Source organism: Mytilus californianus, unplaced genomic scaffold (assembly GCF_021869535.1).
Source record: "Mytilus californianus isolate M0D057914Y unplaced genomic scaffold, xbMytCali1.0.p SCAF_10, whole genome shotgun sequence".
In the NCBI taxonomy this organism is placed as follows: Eukaryota; Metazoa; Mollusca; class Bivalvia; order Mytilida; family Mytilidae; genus Mytilus; species Mytilus californianus.
The window spans coordinates 9,578,849-9,603,568 of NW_026262582.1; the positions used below are offsets into that span (position 1 = coordinate 9,578,849).

The 24,720-nt window shown below is 31.9% G+C and overlaps 1 protein-coding gene across 3 annotated transcripts in view; it reads right to left on the reverse strand.

The window, feature by feature from the left end:
- LOC127717569 (DNA topoisomerase 2-alpha-like) overlaps window positions 1-24,720 on the reverse strand; it is a 53,291-nt gene that overhangs the window by 19,835 nt on the left and 8,736 nt on the right. For all 3 annotated transcript variants that reach the window (XM_052223259.1, XM_052223257.1, XM_052223258.1), the window contains exons 5-21: window positions 23,199-23,344; window positions 22,432-22,529; window positions 21,959-22,171; window positions 20,411-20,584; window positions 19,133-19,234; window positions 18,009-18,146; window positions 16,351-16,647; window positions 15,487-15,723; window positions 14,558-14,663; window positions 14,193-14,302; window positions 12,248-12,340; window positions 11,239-11,475; window positions 10,009-10,157; window positions 4,417-4,648; window positions 3,289-3,488; window positions 2,571-2,706; window positions 1,612-1,807 (exon numbers count right to left, since the gene is read on the reverse strand). In XM_052223259.1, the coding sequence (XP_052079219.1) occupies window positions 1,612-1,807; window positions 2,571-2,706; window positions 3,289-3,488; window positions 4,417-4,648; window positions 10,009-10,157; window positions 11,239-11,475; window positions 12,248-12,340; window positions 14,193-14,302; window positions 14,558-14,663; window positions 15,487-15,723; window positions 16,351-16,647; window positions 18,009-18,146; window positions 19,133-19,234; window positions 20,411-20,584; window positions 21,959-22,171; window positions 22,432-22,529; window positions 23,199-23,344 (2,864 nt within the window). The remainder of the gene's footprint in view (window positions 1-1,611; window positions 1,808-2,570; window positions 2,707-3,288; window positions 3,489-4,416; window positions 4,649-10,008; window positions 10,158-11,238; window positions 11,476-12,247; window positions 12,341-14,192; window positions 14,303-14,557; window positions 14,664-15,486; window positions 15,724-16,350; window positions 16,648-18,008; window positions 18,147-19,132; window positions 19,235-20,410; window positions 20,585-21,958; window positions 22,172-22,431; window positions 22,530-23,198; window positions 23,345-24,720) is intronic.

The window sequence follows — 24,720 nt, forward strand, 5'->3', positions numbered from 1 at the left end:
GGTTAAAATTAAAAAGATTATTGTGGATTCATTATTATTCATGGGATACCAATTTTTTGGTGGATTTCATGGGTAAAGGTGAACGCTCAATGAAGTATATGTTTTCTATATGCTTATTTGTAGAATTTGGTAAAAACCATAAAATCAAGTATCCACGAAAATACAATGAATCCACAGTACTTTAAATCAAAAAGACATGCAAAGACTTAGAAAGTGGATCTTAATAAAAAAAACAAAAATTCTGTTAAGTTTTTTTTAGCTCTTACCCAGTTCAGTAAATTTGTAAAAAATCAAGGAAGTAAAGTTGCAGAAATCATTTTATTATCTTTTATTCCTTATCTGAGATTGAAGAAATAAAGGACTCAAACAGATTTTCGTAAAGTTTAATTGATACCCTATATAAGTTATAATTGGTATAGGAAAATTGTGGATGGTCAACACATCTACCTATACAAAGAAGGAAGGGCAAAGTCATTTTTTTTCTATGGGAAATCCTTAAGAACACAAAAACTAGAGGCTCTCAAGAGCCTGTGTCGCTCACCTGTATTTACTGATGCTTTGGAAATCATGTAAAATAAGGTTAAAATCATAATTAATAGTATTAGATATTAGACATGTTAGATATTATAATGATATCTAAGATAATAACAAAAAACTGCAAAATTTTTGTAAAATTACTAACTCAGGGTCAGCAACCCAACAACGGGTCGTCGGATTTGTCTGAAAATTTCAGGGCAGATAAATCTAAATCTGATGAACAATTTTGCCACCTGTCAGATTTGCTCTAAATGCTTTAGTTTCAGAGATATAAACCAAAAACTGCATTTTACCCCTATGTTCTATTTTTAGCCATGGCGGCCATCTTGGTTGGTTGGCGGGGTCATCGGACAATTTTTTTAAACTAGATACCCTAATAATGATTATGGCCAAGTATGGTTAAATTTGTATCAGTAGTTTCAGAGAAGAAGATTTTTGTAAAAGATTACAAAAATTTACAAAAAATTGTTAAAAATTGATTATTAAGGGCAATAACTCCTAAAGGGGTCGACTGACAATTTTGGTCATGACAACTTATTTGTAGATCTTACTTTGCTGAACATTATTACTGTTTACAGTTTATCTCTATCTATAATAATATTCAAGATAATAACCAAAAACTGCAAAATTTCCTTAAAATTACCAATTCAGGGGCAGCAACCCAACAACAGGTTGTCAGATTTGTCTGAAAATTTCAGGGCAGATAGATCTTGACCTGATAATCAGTTTTACCCTATGTCAGATTTCCTCTAAATGCTTTGGTTTTAGAGATATAAGCCAAAATCTACATTTTACCCCTATGTTCTATTTTTAGCCATGGCGGCCATCTTGGTTGGTTGGCGGGGTCACCGGACACATTTTTTAAACTAGATACCCTAATGATGATTGTGGCCAAGTTTGGTTAAATTTGGCCCAGTAGTTTCAGAGGAGAAGATTTTTGTAAAAAGCTAACGACGACGGACGACGGACGCCAAGTGATGAGAAAAGCTCAGTTGACCCTTCGGGTCAGGTGAGCTAAAAAATAGGAATTTTAAACATTTGAAAATTTTGTCTTCCATTTTTTCCAACTCTTACCAATGGTTATTGTTCCATCAATCTTTTCCAAGATAAACCTGGCAATATTGTCCAATTTTAGAGCTTCCGATTCCAGCATGCCTACCAAATAAGCTTTCCTCTTTTTATAAAATTCTAATCTCAGGTCAAAAAATTCTCTGAGGATCTCTTCTACATTATTGTATTTCTTTATACATCCAAGGTGATCAAACAAGACCTATAAAAAGAATATTATTATTCAATCAGTTAACAAAATTGCACCAAGAGATCATTCACTGTGGATTCATTTATTTTCTTGAATAACAATTTTCGTGGATTTGCCAAATTCTGTATACAAGCCTTTAGAAAATGTATTTCATTGAATATTAAAAATTTGTGGTTTCAGTTACCCATGAAATTCATGAAAATTTATATCCCAGGAATAATGATGAATCCACAGAATAATCTATCAAGCTAAACCAACCATTTATCATTGCGCTTGATTCATTTCATCATTAGGGCTATTCCAGAAAAAAATGTAGGGGGGGGGGGGGGTTGTTGGAAGGCACTTTATATGAATGATACATGGGTGATGGGTATCAGAGCAACTTTTCACACTATAATGCACTATGATTTTCAATTACAATTGTCTAGGTGGCGGGTGCTGAAACAAACTGCCTTCCAAACCCCCCCCCCCCCCCCCCCATACATTTTTTTTCTGGAATAGCCCTTAGCAGAAAACTCTTTTAATTGAACACATTATTTTTGATGTCATTTACACGCTTAGTGTGCAAATCAGATTTATACTTATTTGAACTGACAAGATCATTGGGGCTAATTGAAATTGAACAAGCAACTCTTATTCTTATGTACATTATTCAACCCTGCCTACAGAAATATGTTAATTTTATCACTAATCTTAAATCACAATATGGAAATAACTCATATTCCCGACTTGATACAGGTATTTCCTTATGTAGAAAATGGTAGATTAAACTTACCATTGATGTGACAGAAATAGTGCTTTGTAATTTGAAAAGTTTATGTAAGCCAGTCTCTTCAGCCTGAGCAAGTTTCTCCGGTGTCATTTTCACTATAAACTTCACAGTTGTATCTGTATGGTATTCTTTGTAATCCCTGAAAGTATGATGTGAATTAAAATTTTGTTATAAAGAATAAATCATCATGCATTTGCAAAAAAGGACCAATTGAAATTTTTAACATTTAAAAAAAAGTATTTTTAATGTCGTCGTCTATAAATTCTATCATCTTCAGGCAAGGTGAATACAGGTTCTGTTTTAACCCCTGATTATGAGACGTGTAGTTCTTCAAACCTACAATATAACCAGTGTTGTAGCTAGGATTTAAGGGCAGAGGTGACCAGATGAAGGGGATTATGCACCGTTTCTTGTTTGAGAAGGGACAACTTGTTCATGTTAATAGAAAAACAATTATAATAATGAATAGATAAATATGTGTTTTTGCTGGATTTCTAATACTTTTGGGTTATAAAGTTTTTTCCAGGAGTTAAAATGATTTTCTTTGCATTGAAAAGTATCTATTTTCCTTTCAGAAAACAAAAATGCATAGGGCAGAACTAAACGGCCAGAGGAGTGCTGCACCCCTCTATTTTGGGTTATTTAAGACACTAATTACCTAAGCGATCTTTAAAAAGATGTACACATATACATGTATATGATGTTCAAAGTTTAAACTTACGTAATACAAGGTGGTGTCTTCTCATTGCCATACAACATAACCTCTAAAACTTCTTCTTTGTAGTTCTGCGTCCATGTCCTAATTGGCAGCTCTGTGATTTCCACTGTCTGGTCGTCTACAATTGATATCTCACCACTGCATAAATATTTGTCGCCACTGATTTCTTCTATCGTTCCTTTGAAGTTTTTGTACCTTGGTATCTAGAAATATAAAAATATCAAATCTTAATCACTTAACATTTTAGAGGAGAGAATCTATTGGACAGGTTTGTTAGATTTATACTGTGTTTGGGGTTTCAATTCCATTGACTCCAAAGTTATTAAAATAATTTTCATTATTGCAATAGGATAGGTTTCACAAAATAAAAACGTGTTTAAAATTTTTATACCACTATTTGTATGCAGCTTCCAGAAATCGCAATAAATAATCGAACTAGTTTATCTATTTGTATAAATTGCATTAATAAAAGCAAGAAAAAATTTCTAAAATTACAGTACATGGCATGTAAATTGTCGTAGTCGAAACAAATGTGACCCTTTTCAATCTTCGATTACACTGTATACAGCGAATTGGGCTGCCAGTCATGATTTGATTAATTGAACGATTGTTGGTGTTGTAACGCCACTTTTAGTACTATTCTCTATATTGTAGGGGCAAGTTGTTATTGCTAAAGGAAGCCAGAGTGATCGAAGGGAACCACTGAACTTCAGCAGAAAAACTGGGATTCCTATAAAAAGGGTGGTCTGATTGCCCCATGTCAATTAAGGTCATGATTTGAATGAACTAACCTAAAGCTAAACATTTGCAATTAACTAAACTCTTACTTACAAATAATGTTACAGCCTACTCTACTGGAGTTCACACCCCGTTTGAGGGGGTTCCTCTTGCTCAATATTTAGTTTCTGTGATTGGGATAAATATCATAAATAATGGATTTCTCAAATAAATTAATGAAAATGTTACAGCAAAATATTCCAAATGGCTTTATTGGGACAAAATACACCATTCATGACATGCATTTCATGTAGTGAAATCTAATAATGACAAAGTGTTATAAGGTTTTACTTAGTCAGACAATAGTGATACAAAGATATTTCTTTGGCAGTCAAATCAGAAAATGAAACAAACCATTGGTATTGGGTCTTCATCGTACAGCAGTCTCTTACAGTTGGCCACAACCTCACGAACGTCGTAATTTGGTATCTTGGTGCTCCATCCTGTTCCAATTCCCTCTGCTCCATTAATCAGGACTGTGGGAACAACAGGACAATACCATACTGGTTCAATTTTCTGATTATCATCAAAATTGCTTTCTAAGAGAGCATCGTCATTTGGATGGAAGATAAGACGAGTCATTTGGCTGTAATAATAAATTTCTGAATTGAAATTCAAGTAAACAATTTTTTGAATCTTGTCTAAACATGAAAACACTTTGATCTAGTTCCGATCAGTTTTTAAATGTAAAGAAATTAATTAATGAAATGTTTTAATTTTCTAAAACATCAGTCAAGGATATAACTCTATAGGGTTATTAGAGAAAAATAACATATGCTTGTTATTGTGGACAAAAAAATCAAAGAACTGTGATAACATTTGTATGTTACATGTTTCAAAGGGACAATATACATCATTAGTTTTGTTAAAATGTATACAGGTTCTATTGATATTGCTACTGTCTTTATGTATACTTAACTATAGAAGGATATTACAGTTCATAGTTTGCCAATCATGCATATCACACCTATGTTATTACAGAACAAATATGCCTGTAATAACTAAAGGGTGTTATTATAGCTTCTCTACATCACTTCAAAGCATTTGCTCAGACATAGATCATGCTCAATTACAAATGATTTAAATTATTGTAAGAAGTAATGATCAGAGCATGTAATGAGGTTCTGCGCAAGCTTCCCAGTAATTCCCAAGTGTCTCATTTAATAAGTTACATGCCTTTAATAACTAAGCCTTGTTATTACAGCTAAGTTAATCACTTAAAAGCCTTGTCTCATTGATTTACCATGGTTAATGAAAAATGTGTTAATCTAAATTAATAGTTATCAAGGCTATGCATTTAGTTTCTGCGCAAAGTTTCAAGTATTCCCTAGAGCCCATTAAAAATAAAAATATTTATGATTTATTTTACAAATAACAAACATATGTTATTACAGATTTAGTAAATTTAAGGATTAAAGAGTAGACAATTCATAAAAGTATCTGTAATAACACATGCAAGTTATTTTCTGTAATAACCCTATAGAGATATATACCTGACTGAACATGATCACTACTTACAATCAAAGTACCAAGTGCATACTAAATGAAATAAATGGGGAATATGTCCATGGGACACAGATGATGACCCCGCTTGCATATAACATTATAAAGGGACATAACTCAAGAACAGTAAAAGTGACCCTACCTAAATTTGTACTTTGTATAAGTTTCATAAAATTTGGTAGAGGCAAACTCAAGTTAGAGAACAGAAACGACATTTGTAAAGGGGCATAACTCTAGAATGGTAAAAGTGACACCACCAAATTTCAAACTGGATCTGTGTTTTGTGGTAATAAGCATTGTGTACAAGATTCATAACATTTGGATGCGGCAAACTAAAGTTAGAGAACAGAAATGTCAGGTGATATGGAAGATCTTCTTTCTGTTGATTTGTCATGTAATGATCAAACATTTTTTGAAATATTGAAAATGAAGATTAGATCTTTGTCCATAAATTACAGCATAAATAAATCCAAGGAGGAAAAAAATTTCACCCTCAAACTTGAAAATAATATTTTACATTTAGAAACTATTATGAATCATTCTCCAAATGAGGAGGTTCAAAAATCTTTACTTGATAAAAAACTTGAACTAGAAAATTGTCGACAAAAGAAGGTTGAAGGTTTGCTGCTTAGATCCCGCTCTAACTGGCATGAGAATGGTGAAAAATGTTCAAATTATTTTTGTAAATTAGAAAACAAAAATTTTATAAAGAAAACAATAACAGAACTAATAGATGATAAAGGTCAACATATATCAGAGCAATCAAAAATTCTAACGGAACAACAAAATTTTTATAGAAATTTATACTCAAGCAAAAAATTAGATTGTGATGATTCATCATTTTTTAATCATAACATTAAGCTTACAGAAGAACAAAGAGATTTTTGTGAGGGAAATTTAACTTTTAAAGAGTGTGCTGATTCGTTAAAATTTATGACAAATGGTAAAAGTCCAGGTTCTGATGGGTACACAGTAGACTTTTATAAATTTTTTTGGAAAGATATTGGTCCTTTCATCTTTCGGTCTCTTCATTTTGGATACGAGGTTGGAAAATTTTCTGATTTTCAGTATCAAAGTGTAATTACATGCATTCCTAAGGAGGGGAAAGACAGACAGTATATAAGTAACTGGCGTCCTATTAGTCTTTTGAATACTGATATGAAAATAGCTTCTGCTGTTATAGCTAATAGACTTAAACCAGTTTTACCATTTGTCATAAGTGATACACAAAAAGGTTTCATCAAAGATAGATTTATGGGTGAGAACACACGCCTTTTATATGATTTAATGCACTATCTTGAAGAAAATAATAAGACGGATCTTTTATTACTTGTTGATTTTGAAAAGGCCTTTGATTCCTTAGAATGGTTATTTTTAAAAAATTCTTTAAAAAGTTTTAATTTTGGGCCTTCAGTTTGTAAATGGTTTGAAACTTTATACTCAGGGGCATCAAGTTGTGTTATAAATAATGGACATACTTCTAAGTTTTTTCAATTGGAAAGAGGCTGCAGACAAGGAGATCCTCTTTCACCCTATTTATTTATAATTGGTGTTGAATTACTATCTTTAAAATTAAAAGATAATCCTGAAATAAGGGGAATAACTGTAAATGATAATGAATCACTTTTAAGCCAGTATGCAGATGACACATTCCTTATGTTAGATGGAAGGGAAATATCGTTGAGGGAAACACTTTCATGTTTTGAATCTTTTTATAAAATTTCAGGTTTAAAAATAAATGCTTCAAAGACAAAAGCACTATGGGTTGGAAACAAAAAGTATTCAGATATGATTCTTTGTCCTGACTTAAAACTTCATTGGTCACATTCAAATTTTAAACTTTTGGGGATTGAATTTTCTTTAGATTTAAACTGTATCACAGAAATTAATTTTGCCAAGAAGATTAAAGAAGTCTCTGCAATCCTGAAGAGCTGGCAACATCGTAAACTAACATTATTGGGGAAAATTACAGTAGTTAAATCACTTGCTCTTTCGAAATTGGTACACTTAATGACTGCATTGCCAAACCTATCACAATCCAGGTTAACAGAGCTCACTTCATTATTTTATAATTTTATATGGAGTGGAAAACCAGACAGAATTAAGCGTAACACACTTATTGGTGATATTTCACAAGGTGGACTTAATATGGTACATCTTCATTCCTTTAATATCTATTTAAAAATTAGTTGGATAAAAAGACTGATGTCAAACCCAGTTGGTGGCTGGCAGCAGTTGCTACTTGCAGACCTTATACAGTATGGGGGTGAAAGGGTTTTACATCTACAGAAAGAAAAGCTGATTGAGATTTCTAAAAAATGTAAAAATCCTTTCTGGAAGGATGTTTTACTATGCTTTTCTATCGCAAAACCTAATACTGAGAATTCTGTCAGTGACATTTTATCATTAGATATTTTGAACTTTTCTTCTTTGGATGATTTCCCATATTATATTCAATGGAAACAAGGAGGTGTGCAGTCAGTAAGTGACCTAATTAATAAAGAAAATACGAATTTTTATAAATTTGAGCAATTTCAAGAAAGAGTAAAAATCAACAATTTTATCAAATATCATGGTCTGATTTCAAGAATCCCTCAGACTATGAAAAAATACCTTAAAGAGAACTGTTTAAAGCAAGATTTGGATAAGCCTGATAATGGTGATATTTTTTTAAAGAGAATTATAGGTAATGTGAAAGCCAAATTTGTATATAAAAATTTAGTAAATAAAGTTATTGAACTACCAACAGTCAAGTTTTCGAAATGGGAAGAACTGCTGATTATTGATACAACAGAATGGTCAGAATATTTCAGGATAACCAAAAAATCATGTAGAGATGTTTATTTAAGAACTTTTCAATACAAATTTTTGCATAGAATCATAGCAACTAATACCTTTTTATACAAAATTAAATTAAAAGACACCAAGATGTGTACTTTTTGTAAACTTGGTGAAGAAACTATTGAACACCTTTTTTTTGAATGCCCAATAACTTTTCAATTGTGGCAGTCTTTTTCAAATGCAGTAAAACTTTTTTTTGTAAACTTTGTTCTTAACAAAGAGAATGTGTTTCTTGGTTGCAAACATGAAAGTTTATTACTGAATCTGTTAGTCATAATTACAAAAAACTATATATACAAATGTAAATTAAATGAAACAAAACCAAATATGGTTGGGTTAAAGAATAGAATAAAGAAATACCAATTTCTTGAATATTATATTGCAAAGAAAAATAATAGAGTCCAAGTGTGTGAAAAATTTTGGTCTCCTTTACATGTAATATTTAATTAATTATTGTTTCATATAAGTGAGAGAATAAAATATCTACATATCATGAGCAAATATTTAGCCTTGATTTTTTTTTTGTTTTTTTTTTTTCTTTAAAATATTTTGTTTTTAAAATGTTAGTCAAGATACATCATGTACATATTGTAGCAAAACAAATGAGTGAAGAGTATTTGTATTGTATGAGAGAAAGTCAGAGAGCGAGAGAATATAATCAAATAAAATTTATATGTAACCTTAAATACTACATGTATAATTATAAAAATCAACTTGTCAGTGATATATATTGTATACTGAATTATTTTTTATATGTAACCCCTTGATACCCTTGTCAGGTGGTAGTGTAGGGGTACATGTATATTAAATCCTGACTATTGAAAAACAAATAAAAAAAAAAAAAGTTAGAGAACAGAAACAAAAAATTCAGCATTTATTTGATTTCTAAAGGGCATAACTCTAGAGTGGTAAAAGTGACGCCACCCAAATTCACACTTGATCTGTGTTTTGTTGTATTGAGCATTGTGCATAAGTTTCATAGTATTTGGTTGAGGCTAAGTTAAATTAGAGAATGGAAACCAATTTTGAGATGCACATACAAGGGTAAAACCCTTCCATTATGGCAGGGGCATAAAAACAGTTTACATGCATGCTAGCATCAGAGAAACAAGAAATGTTTCCAAACAAAAACTCCAAAAGTAACTAAAAATATACTCAATTACACATTATCTGAATACATTTTAAATTTGTAATTAATTACAGGTAATAACAATAACATTTTAAATCACTCCAGATCTGGTTTGTCATTCTAGTCATGTTGCAAATAATAGCAGATTACATTGACACTAATGGTATAGCATGCTCCTCTAAAATTTCAGAGTTGCATCAAAGTAGATAGACATGTAATTCTAAAAAAAAATGGGCAACATCTCCAACACAAAAGGATAACATTTTTTGGCCTTTTGAAGTCAATAGATAAATTTTAATTAAATTTTTTTTTTTATATTTCAAAAACCATTTGGGAGCTGGGAAGTATTTATGTCTGAAACAACCACTGAAGAACTTAAATATCCTTTAATCACCTGGACTTTCTGTACATGAGTTTATATACAGATAACATCATCATTCTATCTTCCATCCAGTATATTAGATATTAAATACCTTAATGCAGTAAAAATGTAACGGGGACTTGCTGCGTCCTTTCCACCATGTAATCTGGTACCAAACTGACCAATGGGCAACAAGAGATTCAAATTGTTGGAGCCAACAAAAGTCTGTGCCAAATTGATGATGGTGGACATGAGAGATTGCTAAAATTAAAAACAAATATTTCGTAATCAAAACTGAAACTTTTGACCAAGTTATAAAGATCTATATATCTGTGTGTGCAAGGCAAATATATACATGCACATCTATATATAATTTTTTTTTTAAAAAGTAGGTTTACAGAATTGTTCTACCATACTTCCATCTGATTTAACGTACAGTTTATGTAAATTAAACTGTGGTAGTCATCACTTGCCTGTTGAAGCCAGTAGTTTTTTTAATATTAATCGATCAGAAAGAATTTGTGACTTATAATGTTATAAAGAAGACTCAAATAAAGTTCACTACTTGTTTAATTGCAAATTTTTCAATGTTGAGAGAGGATTTCATCCAGAAGCTTTATATAAGATTAAAAATACTGTTACCTTTACTGAAATAATAAATAGTCAAAATAAATATGTTTTTTATTGGTTAGGCAAACTATTGTAATAGCTGTAGGCACTTTTTTTAGACTCCAACCACCAATAATATAAAATTTGAAGATAATGCAACCATTCACAACTTATTAATTTGAGTGCCTCCCATTCCCCAATGTTTTCTAAAACAGCCTGTATATCTTTTTAAGTAAACTATATTACCTTCCAACTACATACAATTTGCAAACATTTGTATACAGATTTGTTCATGCATCACAATGTTTAGCATGTTTCTGATTGTATCAAGTAAGGTCTTTTGTGTAATAAAGATTCAAAGTTGTTTTCAAACAGGATTGAGATTTTTGTTTAAAACTCATGTTTTAAGAGTATTCCCACAAAATAGAAAAATTAACAAAGAATGATTCCATAGTACACGGATGCCCCACTCGCACTATCATTTTCTATGTTCAGTGGACCGTGAAATTGGGGTCAAAACTCTAATTTAGCATTCAAATTAGAAAGATCATATCATAGGGAACATGTGTACTAAGTTTCAAGTTGATTGGACTTCAACTTCATCAAAAACTACTTTGACCAAAAACTTTAACCTGAAGCGGGACAGATGTACGGGCAAACAGACGCAGACCGAAAAACATAATGTCCCTAGGTGGGGCATAAAAACTACGTAAATATTCCAATTAGTACTAACTTCACCGTGATGGTAGGACGATTGTTCAGCTACTGAACCTGCCAGCTGGGCAACTTTCAATTCCTTGATAAGATTTCGTTTAAGACATGTGAAGATGACCTTTCTCTGACCTGGTTTCAGACCATCTACAAGTGAAGGAATGGAACGTTCGTTATCCATATTGCTGAAAAGGACCAGTTCTCTGTTGATGAACTCGTTGTAGGAGATATGTTTGGTTTCTTTACCATATAAGTACACCTGAAATGAAAAAAATACCATTTATTTACAGCTATCTGGCTGACGTATGATCAAGTACAACTAAAGTGTTAACATGTATTTACATATAATCTGACTGAGAATTTACAAGTACCACTAAAACAAAAACATGTTTACAGATAATCTCTCTTGAGAGTGTACAAATTCAACTGAAATGGAACAATATTTTAACTGTTAGTCTAGGTATGTTAAAGTACAACTGTACTACTACAAGTACAACTGAAATGAAAATATTTAAAAGGTAAAGCCTTACAAAAATTTCTAACTCAACAGTATAACAGTAATTCACAGTGCCCAGTCAAAGCAATATACTCATGTCAAATAAATTTCACTGCTTTGTACTAGATAGGAAGGGGCAGTCAATTTTTCAAAATGCTAACTCTGAAGGACATGTTGTAGGCAAAAGGAAGACTGTAAACCCACCTGGACTCAAAACTGTCTGCTTGGGAGCATGGGAGGTACTTTTTAAAGACCCGACCACCCCATAACATAAAATTTTCATTTATCTTATTCTTACAAAATTCAAAGGGAAATGCAACCACCCACAATTAATCAATTCCAACTAACCCAACAGTCCCTCTCACCAGGATCACTTTCGGTACAGCCCTTACTGTGGTGTAGTTAGTGGAAAAAAGCAAATACCAATTTTAAAGTATTTCAATTGGTCTTGCAGGCAGTTTAGCCCACTACTTTATGCACTTAAAGGGAAACACAAAACCATGATACCTCAAATGTGGTTGCATTGAAGTATTACCTCTGGTAGGCCCATTTCTAATCTTCGTTTTCTTTCAACCATAAAGTTTGTCAACCATTCTTTTCTTTCTTCAATTTTCTTCCTACTGAAAGCCTGAAATAGAAACAATTCCATTTACATTGATAAGCTGGAAAGTTATAATCAGTTCATCAGAATAATCAGAAAGCAAGCATCAATTGGATTTTTAATTATGGTAAGTTTTTAATCTATATGCAATTATTGTAGGAATTTAGTAACATCTTTTTCCTTAAGTAATACTTGTGCATATCATATATAGTATTGAAGAAGAACTACCCAAACATTCAGATGCATAGAGTACTGTAAATAAAAACATGTAGTATATGTACAAAACAATTTTTTTATCTCCAGCTCAGGCGTCTTTCAAAATACAACTGAAATTTTGATTGTGACATCACACACATGCACCAGATGTTTTATTGGAATTAGAACATGGCTATGTTTACATAGCAATCAAAGATTGTTATATTAGAATTACAAAGAAACATGTTGTCATACTATTAAAACTGTTACAAGACTGAGTGTCTGTCTGCATTTCGTTTTAATTTTCCAAAATTTTAATTATCATTATAGTGGAATCCCTTCTGTCTGTGCTGCTGGTGATATTGTGTATTAGGTAAAATAAAAATATATGTGTGATTCCAGTTACCCAAACCAATCCTAGTTTAAACACAACCCCCCCATAGAAATTTTTTTTCAATTCTGTAAAATCAATTTTGAAAGATCCCATTTTGTGGGATGTGATTTTCAATAATTAAATTCACAGACTTCTGTAATCAGAATTTCCATTAGAAGTATCCACTACAGCTAAAATGCAACAAATTCTTAACAGAATGCAACAAAATTAACTTCATACGTATCATGTCTGTTTATATTACAATCAAATATATAGAAAATAGCGAACTTCTCGTAGGGGCGTGTATAATATCGGAAGCGGACTCGGTGAACACACAACTTTTTTCCAGATTTTACAATCCAAAAAATTTTTTTTTTAATGACGACCTACCAATTTCATCTTTTTTGAGGATGTAACTGGAACTACACATATATTTTTATTTGGCCTTACCTGAATTTTTCAAATTCACAATGTAACATTAATAAAATTGTTCTAGTAATTGTTTAAGTCTTTTGAAGAGACAGGAAGATTAAAATTGATAAGTTTAAGGATAAATTTATAATTGCAATCCCATATTTAACCATCTAGATCTTCCATTATAAATGTTTTATTCTAAGTCAGATTTTATATAAAATGAAACAACTTTTGCCTCACATTCTTTGGTAATCTGTTTGGTTCAAACTGAACAGTATTTAGAAGTACTAAATCTTTTCTTTATTCAAAATGAACAATTTCTTAAAGGCATGCACAAAATCATAGGACAATTTGAAGAACTAGCAAAACAGGAGTTTCCCTACTTTTAGACACACATTACGCAAAATTTTGTGATGAAATAATACCGAAAGAAGATTTAATGAAATAAAAGTACACGTCATGAATTTGCTCACAAAATATTATCTGATTATTGGTTTTATGAGTTTACCAAAGCATAGCTAAAAAGATGCATGAATACATGCATTGGCTTTAATGTAAAGCACCATACATGCATTTGTGCCAATATTGACTACATGAATCAATAATTGTAGGTTGGTCATTCTACATGTGTATTCTTATGTTAATGATCATCTTGTTGTGTATTAAATCATGTCTATTACTAGAATTTGTTACAAACAAAAACAAAACTTGGTTTTGGAAGGTCAGAAACTTACCAGAAATTTTAATTTTCATGATTGGCAATAAAGTTGGGGGTAAAATATAAGGCTATAAGGTATTTTCAAACTATTTCAATTGGTCTTTGTGAAAATCAATGCTCAAATAAACAGGGGACATAACTTGTACATTGACAAGGGTTAACTACCATGTTTAGCTTACCAATGTGATAGAGGCATCATCTTCTGTACCCTGGTATTTAAATGGAATCTTATGTTTGTCCATATCAGAGAAATATTCTTTTGCTTCTTTAGCTGTGCTGGTTCCCAAACCTAGAAGTAATAAGATACTAGTTTGAAAATAGATGTAAGGACTGTTCCATTAAAAACATACAAAGTACCCAGACAAGGGACTTTGAATAAAATGGATATCCACATAGAGGTAATTTCAGAATATCACTTACATTTTCACTTTACAAAAAAGAAATTGACACCCACCCCTAGCTTATAAACCATGAATCTGAAAAACACTCATTATAATGAATAAAAAATGAACCATTAATTAATAAGATTTAAGAGGTTAAAAACCTTTGTAGTATTTGACTTTGTACGTGTGCCAATTATCTGTATCTCTTTTCCATTCCTCAAACTCTGGTAAACTGTAGAAAGATCTCTCCTCTTTCCCTTTTGTCACCTACAATATATACAAAACAGTTATTAGTTTTAGTCCTGTTTGGTTTCATTGGCTCTTCAACATTTGTATTTCAAATATTTTGGCCACTAGCATCCCTGAAGAGAGACATTGTTTTTTTAAATGCACATCTTGTGCAATAAATCTAGTACCAATAATGTTATTGTCATAGATAATATCATTGCATCAAGGTCATAGATAATACCATTGCATCAAGGTCATAGATAATATCATTGCATCAAGGTCATAGATAATATCATTGCATCAAGGTCATAGATAATACCATTGCATCAAGGTCATAGATAATACCATTGCATCAAGGTCATAGATAATATCATTGCATCAAGGTCATAGATAATATCATTGCATCAAGGTCATAGATAATATCATTGCATCAAGGTCATAGATAATATCATTGCATCAAGGTCATAGATAATATCATTGCATCTAGTAAGATAAGCTATTTTACAAGACAAGTGTTGCTGAAATGAACCCGAAGACATGCAGATGTTTAAATATTCTCTTTCTCATACTTCCGAGTCTTTAGTAGATTGGTAATCATACCACATCGTATCAGAATATAATTAGCTACACCAGATTCTTTAATCTTAAGACGAAATACATGAAGGTGGTCAGTATCCAACTTTCAATCAAACTACCTTTCACCAAACCTTTAATCTAATGAGGGACAAACAGACAGAAAGCACAATGTCCACCTACTATTGTAGCAAAGGCATAAAAATGTCAGATCTGATTTTTTTTTAACCAGGTCATGTGCAGACGACCTTCAGACTTTTACTTAAAATAATAACTAGTACAATCATACCTTGACAATTGGAGTAATAAACTCCTCCACAACATTATTCTTCAAGAGATTTGGCCAGAAATGGTGTACAAAGTTAATTAAAAGGCCTTTTATATGGGATCCATCCTGATCCTGATCTGTCATAATCATGATCTTGCCGTATCTAAGTGTCTTTAACTTGTCAGGACTATCATATTTCTCTTTGAACTGAAGTCCCATGATCTTGATTACATTGTTGATCTCAGCATTGTCCATAATCTATGAATATATATTATTTAAAAAACTGTATATATGACCTGACTAATTTTGCCCTGAATCTAGAAAATTTTATTCAATACTATCTCTAGTAACTCAAATTTATTTTATTTAAATACAATGAAATGCTACTTAAAAGATGACTTTGATATCATGCATGCAGTTTGATTTTAAGTGACTCTTTGAAATATAGATGATGATGGACGGCTGCTTAACTTCCATTGGCAAATTAAATGCATATTCAGGGCAAGAACATATTATCATGAGCTGGATTTTTAATTGGAACTTTGACAAGGTTACAGTCTGATGGAAGACATGTCACAAGACATATTATTCTGTCTTCAAGCAGTCCAGTCTTTGCTCTTACTCCTAAATATTATAATACTTAGCAGAGAAGCAGCAAATACCAACTATCAAGTCTTTCATTTGACCTGGGAGAGATCGAACCAGACTTCCTGCACTCAAGGGAAGCACACTTTGACGAGACTAACAAGCGGTTTCATAATAAGATTGATAGATTGGTGTTTGCCTTACACTGCCTCAGCAAAAAAGGCTATATCCCAGTGATTATTAATAAGAATATTAGAAGTACTTTAGTGGCATTAAATACAAGACAATAAGATATCATACCTGTTTGTGAGTAGCTTCCCTGACATTGAGCAGTTTACCCCTCAATGGAAATACGCCATACTTGTCACGCCCCACTACACCAAGACCAGCCACAGCTAAGGTCTTGGCTGAATCTCCTTCAGTCAGAATAAGAGTACAGTCTTTTGAATTTTTTGTTCCTGCATCATTAGCATCATCCAGTTTTGGGATGCCTTTTAATTTTGAATGTTTTGAACTGTGGCATTTCTTGTTTAATTGAGATTGAGCTTTGAACTTCATCCAGCTTAGAATACTTTCAACAATACCACACTTGCTAACCTATAAAATATAGAGTATTACTGTACATGAGCTCACAGTGATAACCTATAAAGTATAAATAGTATTACTGTACATGAGCTCACAGTGATAACCTATAAAGTATAGAGAGTATTACTGTACATGAGCTCACAGTGATAACCTATAAAGTATAGATAGTATTACTGTACATGAGCTCACAGTGATAACCTATAAAGTATAGAGAGTATTACTGTACATGAGCTCACAGTGATAACCTATAAAGTATAGATAGTATTACTGTACATGAGCTCACAGTGATAACCTATAAAGTATAGAGAGTATTACTGTACATGAGCTCACAGTGATAACCTATAAAGTATAGATAGTATTACTGTACATGAGCTCACAGTGATAACCTATAAAGTATAGAGAGTATTACTGTACATGAGCTCACAGTGATAACCTATAAAGTATAGATAGTATTACTGTACATGAGCTCACAGTGATAACCTATAAAGTATAGAGAGTATTACTGTACATGAGCTCACAGTGATCACAATTCTCAACTAAAAATGAAATTTTGTGTGCAACGAACACACACTACTGAAAATTCTTTCAAGATGGAGAAAATCCTCTCTACTAATTTGTTCTTATACAATCAACAAACCTTTCTTAACTATAGTTTTGTGTGTAGGCGGGAAAAGGGGGAAATAAGCAGTGGCAGACTCAGGTGGTTTTTTTTTTAACTTGTTACAGTCTGTGCTCTTTTTTCCATAACAGACAATTAACCCTCTACCCCTGGTTGTTTTAGTAGTACTGACCTGTAGGACAAGAAGTTCAGTTTAACGAAAAACCATTTTCTATTTCTACTAAGGGCTATTCCAAAAAAAATGTATGGGGGGGGTTGGAAGGCACTTAATATTAATAATACATGGGTGATGGGTATCAGAGCAACTTTTCACACTGTAATGCACTATGATTCTCAATTACAATTGTCTGGGTGGCGGGTGCTGAAACAAACTGCCTTCCAACCCCCCCATACATTGTTTTCTGGAATAGCCCTAATTACAAATGGATTTCAAATGTGAATTATTAGTTTTTCTGCTCTTTGGTCGGGTTGTTGTCTCTTTGACACATTCCCCATTTCCATTCTCAATTTTATTTCCACCCATGAATCACCTTTTGAATTAATTTTAGGTGGATTTAATTTGTACTTGTATATATTTGTACTTTCATAACTGTGTAACAAATTTCTCATTGAATAAGCACTTTGATCCAAAATTCCAAATTTGTTTTATTAGTTAAAGGTTCGAGACTTATTTGTATGCTTTACATACATGTATCACCTTTTGAATTAATATTAGGTGAAGTTGTACTTGAAGTATATACATGCACTTTCATACCTGTGTGATGAATTTTTCATTTAATAAGCACTTTGATCCAAAACTTTTGGCTTGCAATGTCATATTTTCCTTTGTTTGTGAGTCAAACGTTGGATTTTCTATTAAACAGTTTACAAATATCCACAAGTGATTTTTAACCTGAAAGACAAAAAACATCCTGTTTGGGTATTCATACAAGTTCAAATATATTCAAAAATAAAGAAAAAACAAGATGGCTATATACTTTCAAAGACATTTTTGCATTTGCCAAAATTACTACAAAATACAAAATGAAGTAACAATGAAAACTGAAATTTTTCAAACTGGGTTATATTATTTGTGTCAGTCAAAATTAAATTTAGAATTGCTTTTTATAAAGCTTACATGTCTTATTTTTTGGGTCTAATAAAATAGTGACTGAATTAAAACATGAGAACACAAGACAGTTTTACATAACTCACATATTTTACTTCATCAGCTGTCAGATCAATTCGGTTTTGCTTTTCAACATTTGGAGTGGACATATAAATGTTTTGTCATTAGTACTAATGTGTTAATCATTGATAAAAAAAGAATGTTTTCAATATTTACACAAATCAAGAAATAGACAAAATGCCCGCTAACACGAAATCTGTTTAAAAACTTGAATTTGGTATAATATTCTAAAAAGATCACATCATAACGAACATAGGTAATAAGTTTAAAATTGATGTGACCACAACTTCATTAAAGCAAACATTTTACCTGTCTTAAAACAAAACTTTAAACATGATAAGCAAACTCTGGGTCAAAACCCTAATTTGGCATACATATAATCTAAAAAATTCTATAATGAACATATGTACAAAGTTTCAAGTTGATGTGACCACAACTTCCTTGTAAATTACCTTAAACCAAAACTTTAACCTGATACAGGACAAACATATGGCAGACTCTAAACATAAATCCTGTCCTACCATTGTAGGTGGGACATACAGATTTGAGTAGATATAGATATTTTGCCTATTACGCGCTAGAAGAAGAGTAAAAAGCAACACCCTCAGATGTTGTAATGTGTAAAAGTAAACACGTAAATTGCATTTGGTTTTGAACTGTAAACTTAACCGTGTGCTCTAATACATTTATCATCTCCTATTCTCACATACCTGGAAAGGTTTAATGGCGACACCACCTTTGTTCTTTTTCTTTACAATTTCTATCAGCTTAGTAACCACATGGTCTGCTACATAATCAACGTGCCTTCCTCCCTAGAAAAATAATAGTACTGACATGTTCAATTCATATTAGATATCTAAATATATAGAACCTATTCCGGTGTCAACTATGTCATGGACCTACTTGCAAGAGATTAGAAGTATTTACACTTACTAAAAACGAATCTTTAAACCTATTGACAAAATGTGTGTAGTTACAAGAAAACAATGTGTGATTTTGCATGCTTGAGGTTTGCTTTATCCCTGATAATTGGAATCTGAAATGATTGTTATATCAATGGGAGATTTCGTGCTATATAAATTGATCAACCTATGGCTTTCATGTGGAAAGTGCCTAATCCATAAGGAATAAGACTCATTGTTTAACCATGTCTGTGACAGAAGCTCACAGGAATTGACACTGACCATGGCTTCCCTGGCAATAAAACTAGTTGTGTTTTTAGAACTGATTTTGTGTAGGAAAAGAAAGTTGAAATATTCCCTACCAGATATATTTTTACAGTTAGATAAAAGAAACATTAAAGGAGAAATTGGGAAAAAGGTAAGTAATTCAGATTTACAGCATAATTAAACAAGACCCTGTATAGATAAATTTTTCTCTAATTTTCACATTTCCCAACCGATTGTGAAAAAATTGTTCTCCTCAAAAGTGAAATATCTGTTCTTGGCAAATGATTGGTCGAAATTTAATTATGACATTAAATTTTCTTGGTTTCTTCTAAATTCCCGATTGTGACGTCATGAAAAAAGGCAACCATGCCTGATGACGTCACATATAAAGAACACAAATCTTTGAAAAGGAAGGATACAAATCATAAGAGAAACAGATTCCACCACTATAACTCGTGTATTACGATATTTCTCCACTCTCAATAGTTAAATTTTAATATTTAAAGAACTCGGCAAGCCTCACACTTTAAATATTGAAATTGAACGGTCTCAAGTGGAGAAATATCGTAATACACTTATGGCAATGGTGGAATCTATATGTACACTATAGAGAGAGAGAGAGGAGAGAAAAATGTAAAATCATTGAATATATACCAAGATTCTCTGTTTAAAATGATAAAATAATTACTTTGTTTTTTTGCACATTCTTGTACTTATAATTTGTTTATATAACCCAGGAGTTCATTGCAATGCCATATGTTTCAACGCCCACATTTCTCAACTGTAAATAATTAAGAAGGTTTTGAACCAGACACATACCTTTGTTGTGGCAATACTGTTGACAAAGCTCACTTGCTGAAAGCCTTTTTCACTCAGTGTAACTGCTATCTCCCATCTATCATTAGGAATTTCGTGGCATATTTTAAGCGGCATATTATTATCATCCACTTTGTCCTTGGTATACAAGTCCACATAGTCCTTGAAGTTCTTAACCTACAATGAATAAGACATTTGTTTGTAGCTAGAAGTTCTTAACCTACAATGAATAAGACATTTGTTTGTAGCTAGAAGTTTTTAACCTACAATAAGACATTTGTTTGTAGCTAGAAGTTCTTAACCTACAATGAATAAGACATTTGTTTGTAGCTAGAAGTTCTTAACCTACAATAAGACATTTGTTTGTAGCTAGAAGTTCTTAACCTACAATAAGACATTTGTTTGTAGCTATTTCAGCTGTGAATGTGAATTCTTTATTAATCAATGGTACCAATTTTTATGGATTTCTTGGGTATAGAGGAACCTGAATTTTAAATGCTTAATCAAGTATAAATTTTCTATAAGCTTGTATGCAAACTTTGCCAAAACCACAAATTAACACCCACGAAAATATAGGAATCCACAGTCCTGTAAATTCAGAAATTATTGCGATGTTTTTATTATTGCGAAAAATGTGACAGGGTTATAATCGCAATAATTTAAACTCGCATTTTGAAATATTTTGATATGAATTAAACAGGATTGTTCTCAATATCGCAAAAATTAGAATCGCATTTTAGTCTAAAATGACAAAATCGCAATAATAAATGCACGCAATAATTTCTGAATTTACAGTATATAAAAACATGTCAGTGATGAAACACAATTGCTCAAGTCGAACTTCGATAAAGTATATAAGCTAAAATCACCAGAATAAAGTTGTTGCACAAGAGAAATATTGATTTTAAATACATACTTAGAAAATAATATATATTTGATAAATACTGTATAAACTGGAACTTCGATAATGTATATAAGCAGTCTTCACGATAAACTTTTATATCTACAGGCCCTGTAGCAAAATTTTTGGAACATTTTTAGTTAAGATTCTGTTGGCCTGTCGAGATGACTTTTACAGGCCCAAAAGCAATTTTACAAGCCTGGGCTGCTGGGCTTGTGGTTAAGCGTGAAGACTGTATAATAAGCTAAAATCACCAGAATCAATTTGTTGCACAAGAAAAATATTGATTTTAAATTCATATTTAGAAAAAAAATATATTTTATAAAATATAAACAGTAACTTCGATAATGTATATAAGTTAAATTCACTAGATTCAAGCTGTTGCACCAGAGAAATATTGATTTAAATACAAATTTTTTTTGACTAGACTGACAAGCTGAGCCAGATTTTTAAAGTGCTAGTTTACAATGTTTCAGTCTGCAAGAAGACAAGTCACCCTTCTCTGACACATTATTCTGACTCTTGGTCAACTGATCTTTGCTCTTACCCCTAAATGCTGCCTCCTTAGCAGATAAGCAGTATGAAATACACTCTCATTGAATTACTGCTACTGAGAGAACTTTTTTTCCAACTCCTGAGGGGATACTTACAGGTAACTTTTTGCCATTTAGGAACACTTTCACTCCTTTTGAAGCTGCTGCAATATCATATGCTCTTCTTGTAAATAAATCCACTGTATCTTTATCCAACGATGTCATCTTGAATTTTTTCAGGTCAGGGTAAAAAGTAACACTTGTAAAATCTTCATTTTTAGAATCTGTAATAGTAGGTTCTTTTGTTTTCCCCATGTTGTCTATCCACGTCTAAAAATTGGGAGAAAAAGAGAAGAAAATTGATTTTAAATAGAAGGATAATTTTTAATATCAGTCTTTCATTTTCTATGAAAACTCTAATTCCAGGATTTCAGAATGTATTTTTAATGCAAGTCCTCAACACCTATTTCTGATGTGTTTGGTTTATAGGCAATTCTAAGTTAGTTACAATACTTCATCCTTTCATTAAAACTGTGCAGTGTATTGGAAACTGAATAAATTAGAAAACGTCCAATCAGCAAAAGGCCTACCTGTTTAAATGCTTTGTGGTAGTCCTTTGATGATGTTTCTACAATGAACTTTGTACTAAAGATATTACACAGCTTAGCACCATACCCATTACGACCACCTATCAAAAAAAAGATATATTGTAAGTTTTATTATGGTACTGAAAGTCTATAAAGATAACATCAAAATGTTACCATTTACAGCATCAATAAGCATATTAAAGACAGAAAGACATACTGAGGGAAAAACAGAGATAGAAAACCAGTACTCCCCTCTCTTTTTGGAGCAGGGGTGTAATAATTATTCAAAAATAGTGGTTTTTTTTGTCATATGAGTAGACTATAAATCTTATTTCCACTGGATTATTCAGTCAAATATGTAATAAGATTGATTAGTGAAAAAGGTCAGAACATTTGAAATTACAAATGTACCATCATGCATGCATGAATTACCAGATGTGTTGTGTAAATCGGGATCAGACTTCAGAGATAATACATATTCTTAATGCTGGCAATATCCCCCTCCCAAATAAAACAACAAAAATCTTATCAACCTCTTTCTTTAATGACTGATACAGGACACAGATGTATATATTTTGTGGCCTAAAGATTAAGTTAGCACAACATACAATAATTAATGTATTATAAAACTATGATGTCTTTATGTTTAAAACATACAATATATGACAAAGTTGTAAATCTGAAGGATACTATCATCATCGGTCATTTCATTTTAGAGTCATTCACCCAATAAAACCAGACTTGACCCCTTCACATGGACTAAAACTTACCTGTAACCTTTTTCTCTGTGTCGTCATAGTTACTGGAGGTAAGAAGATGACCAAAGATCATTGTAGGTACGAACATCTTTTCTGTCTTGTGTTCAACAACAGGAATACCTTTACCATTATTCCAGATTTTTATTTTATTGTTTTCTCTGAAAATAAAAGATAAAATAAAACTATTTATTTGTGGGTAATTAGAACATCTACTATGAAAATTGAAAATAACATTTTCATGACTGTTTTTTTTTTTTACACAAATCTGTTTTATGGGGAGAAAATTTGATTCTTTGATTCTAAAACTTTATCATGCAAGTTGCATTAAACTTTCTCAAGTAGTTGTTATTGATAAAAGGGTCAATATGAATATCAATAACTTAAGTACATCAGACTTCAGCTACATTCAACCTTTCCTCAACTATTTTTCAGTCATAGTAACTGTGAGTACTCTCAGATCTGTACTGAGCTCTTCAGCGCTTTTAGTAGTTTTTTGTGCTTTGTATTCATGTAATGAGTCTAGCCCTTTTCAACTAATTTTATTGGGCACACGTAAACATGTTTAACCCTGCCAGGTGCCTGTAATTCGGTGGCTGTCATTTGTAGGTGTATATCATACTTGTTTATCATTTGATGTTTTGTACATCAATAAGGCCAATAGATTTCTTATTTTGAATTGTTTTACATTTAAATTTGATATGCAGTACGGGTATTGCTCATTGTTGAAAGTCTTACAGTGACATATACAGATATAGTTGCTAACTTCTTTGTCATTTGGTTTCTGGTGGAGAGTTGTCTCATCAGAAATCATACCACATCCTTTTTTTTTATACTCATAAAAGTCCAGTTTATGTGGATGCAGTGATATAGGGAACATACAATATTGGAATAAGAGGCTGTTCTGCTCAGGAGGTAAGAGTAAACATATTGTGGATTCATTTACTTTTGTGGGTACCAATAATTGTGGAATGAAAAAAAAAGATATTTTCATGGATACAGGATTTCGTGGTTTTCACAAATTCTGCATACAAATAAATTGCTTCGCAGAGCGCAGAGGTCCAACCCTGAACAGTTGGGGCAAAAATGGACACAATACTCACGCATGATACAGGTCTGAATTTGGATTGTAATTAAATATTTGACACACAATAGGTTTCTGACACAGAATAACTGTAGCCAAAGAACTTAGAATTGGTTACATGATTTGAATTTATATTCAATTTTTTGCTTTTTTGCAATACACTATGCTGTTGCTAATTGACCCCTCCCCCCCCCCCAAAAAAAGTAAAATTTTTACCCCCCCCTTTTTTTTTTGAAAAAAAAAAAAAATTTGAAATTTTCTTTTTAATTTCTGAAATCTGAGATGAGAAAAAATGTCCCCCTATCACAATTTCTTTTTTACCCCCCCCCCCCCCCTTTCCAAAAAAAAAATTCTTTCCCTCAAGATATAGTCATAATCTCAATTCAAATTTCCAATGGAGTTTGCAACCATAACTACCCATTTAAAATTAAATACATCATAAAAGTCTTAAAA